General features: G+C 35.3%; 2 protein-coding genes across 2 annotated transcripts in view; one reads left to right on the forward strand and one right to left on the reverse strand.

Moving 5' to 3' along the window:
- Positions 1–1,319, forward strand: part of LOC119592546 (kelch domain-containing protein 2-like) — a gene marked incomplete in the record, with an annotated part of 55,639 nt that overhangs the window by 26,166 nt on the left and 28,154 nt on the right.
- Positions 1,051–1,319, reverse strand: part of LOC119592547 (kelch domain-containing protein 1-like) — a gene marked incomplete at its 3' end in the record, with an annotated part of 3,044 nt that continues 2,775 nt past the window's right edge. The window contains 1 exon segment of the mRNA XM_037941413.1: positions 1,051–1,139. Within this exon segment, the coding sequence (XP_037797341.1) occupies positions 1,051–1,139 (89 nt within the window).

A 1,319-nucleotide genomic window follows, 5' to 3' on the forward strand; every position in this document is an offset into this window, starting at 1 on the left:
TACTAAGGCCATATAAAGATAAAGATCAATAAGATCAATTTCAATGCGTAAACAACATATTACATAAATTTTGAGTTAATTTCTTGTGTGTACATGCCTATGTAATTGTATGAATGAGTGTTTGTTGTACACGTATTAAGTGCTAAAGTCCAAGCTGCCCCAGCTGAGGATGCTGATAAACTACATCTTAAAGCTGAGGAGCCTTGATAAGCTGATGAGTCTTGACAGAGTAACTCCTAAAGACTGAAAGGCTATTCCCAAGCTTCAATGTCAGTGCAAGTGTGATATACAGAGAGTGGAAGCTAATATATCTAGTTCTATTTGGCATCATTTTTTAGCTTATAGTCCTCTTTAGTTATACCACCCACAATCCCAACCCCTCCTCCTGTGTCTGGGTGGTTTCTCCTCCCTTGATATCCCTTCCAAGCCATCAAAGACAGCTGCAATCACCATCCAATGCCCTGCCCCCATCCCATGGACCTCCTCCTCTCTCTTTATACAGCCTCCTCTGGCTATGGCTGAGCTACTCATGACATGTTTTTCTTTTTGTATTTTATTTATTTATATTAATATATAATTCATTACTGTATAGGTAAAAATGATTATATGTCTTATTACAATATTTATATTTTCTCTACATGTCCTTAAGTTTACTGCTATAAAAATGGTAACACCTTCAATTTTATAATAAACTATGCTGTAACTATTGGAGACAAACTTTTTCTAGTGTATAATATGCAGCTCTAAATATCAAAGCAGAAACTTTAACTTGTGGCTGGGGATGATGTGAGTTGAGGAACTGTGGTCTTTGGTGGTTGAGGAGGTTATATATGTGTAGAAAAAAATTAATACTATGATACTATTATCCCAGTCAAAACTACAATCACTTAAAATACATCAACCAATCTACATTAGAATACTAATGTACTGACAAGCACATAATTAATATATCCATAGCTTCCAAAAATCAAAATCAAAAGCAGACTACAGGCACTGACGTCAACTCTGTGCATTAAAAAACCTTAATAATGTAATAGTTACACCCGGTACCTCCGAAGAGATACATATGATCGTTGTGAACCGCTGCACAGGACCCTGAGAGCTGCTGGGGAATATCACCTCGGCTTAGTTTTCGTTTCCTGCAATCAATATGAAAATCTTAAATATTGATAGCTAGAAGAGGTAATGGTCAGATATTCATGGTAATGCAGAGATTTAAATGAATATTTGCATAAAAGTAACCAAACATGTTTTCATCAATTAATCAATCTACCCATTAAGGCATCTATAAAACCAACATGAATATAATTCTTTATGTC

The sequence above is a fragment of the Penaeus monodon genome, chromosome 30 (genome assembly GCF_015228065.2).
Source record: "Penaeus monodon isolate SGIC_2016 chromosome 30, NSTDA_Pmon_1, whole genome shotgun sequence".
In the NCBI taxonomy this organism is placed as follows: Eukaryota; Metazoa; Arthropoda; class Malacostraca; order Decapoda; family Penaeidae; genus Penaeus; species Penaeus monodon.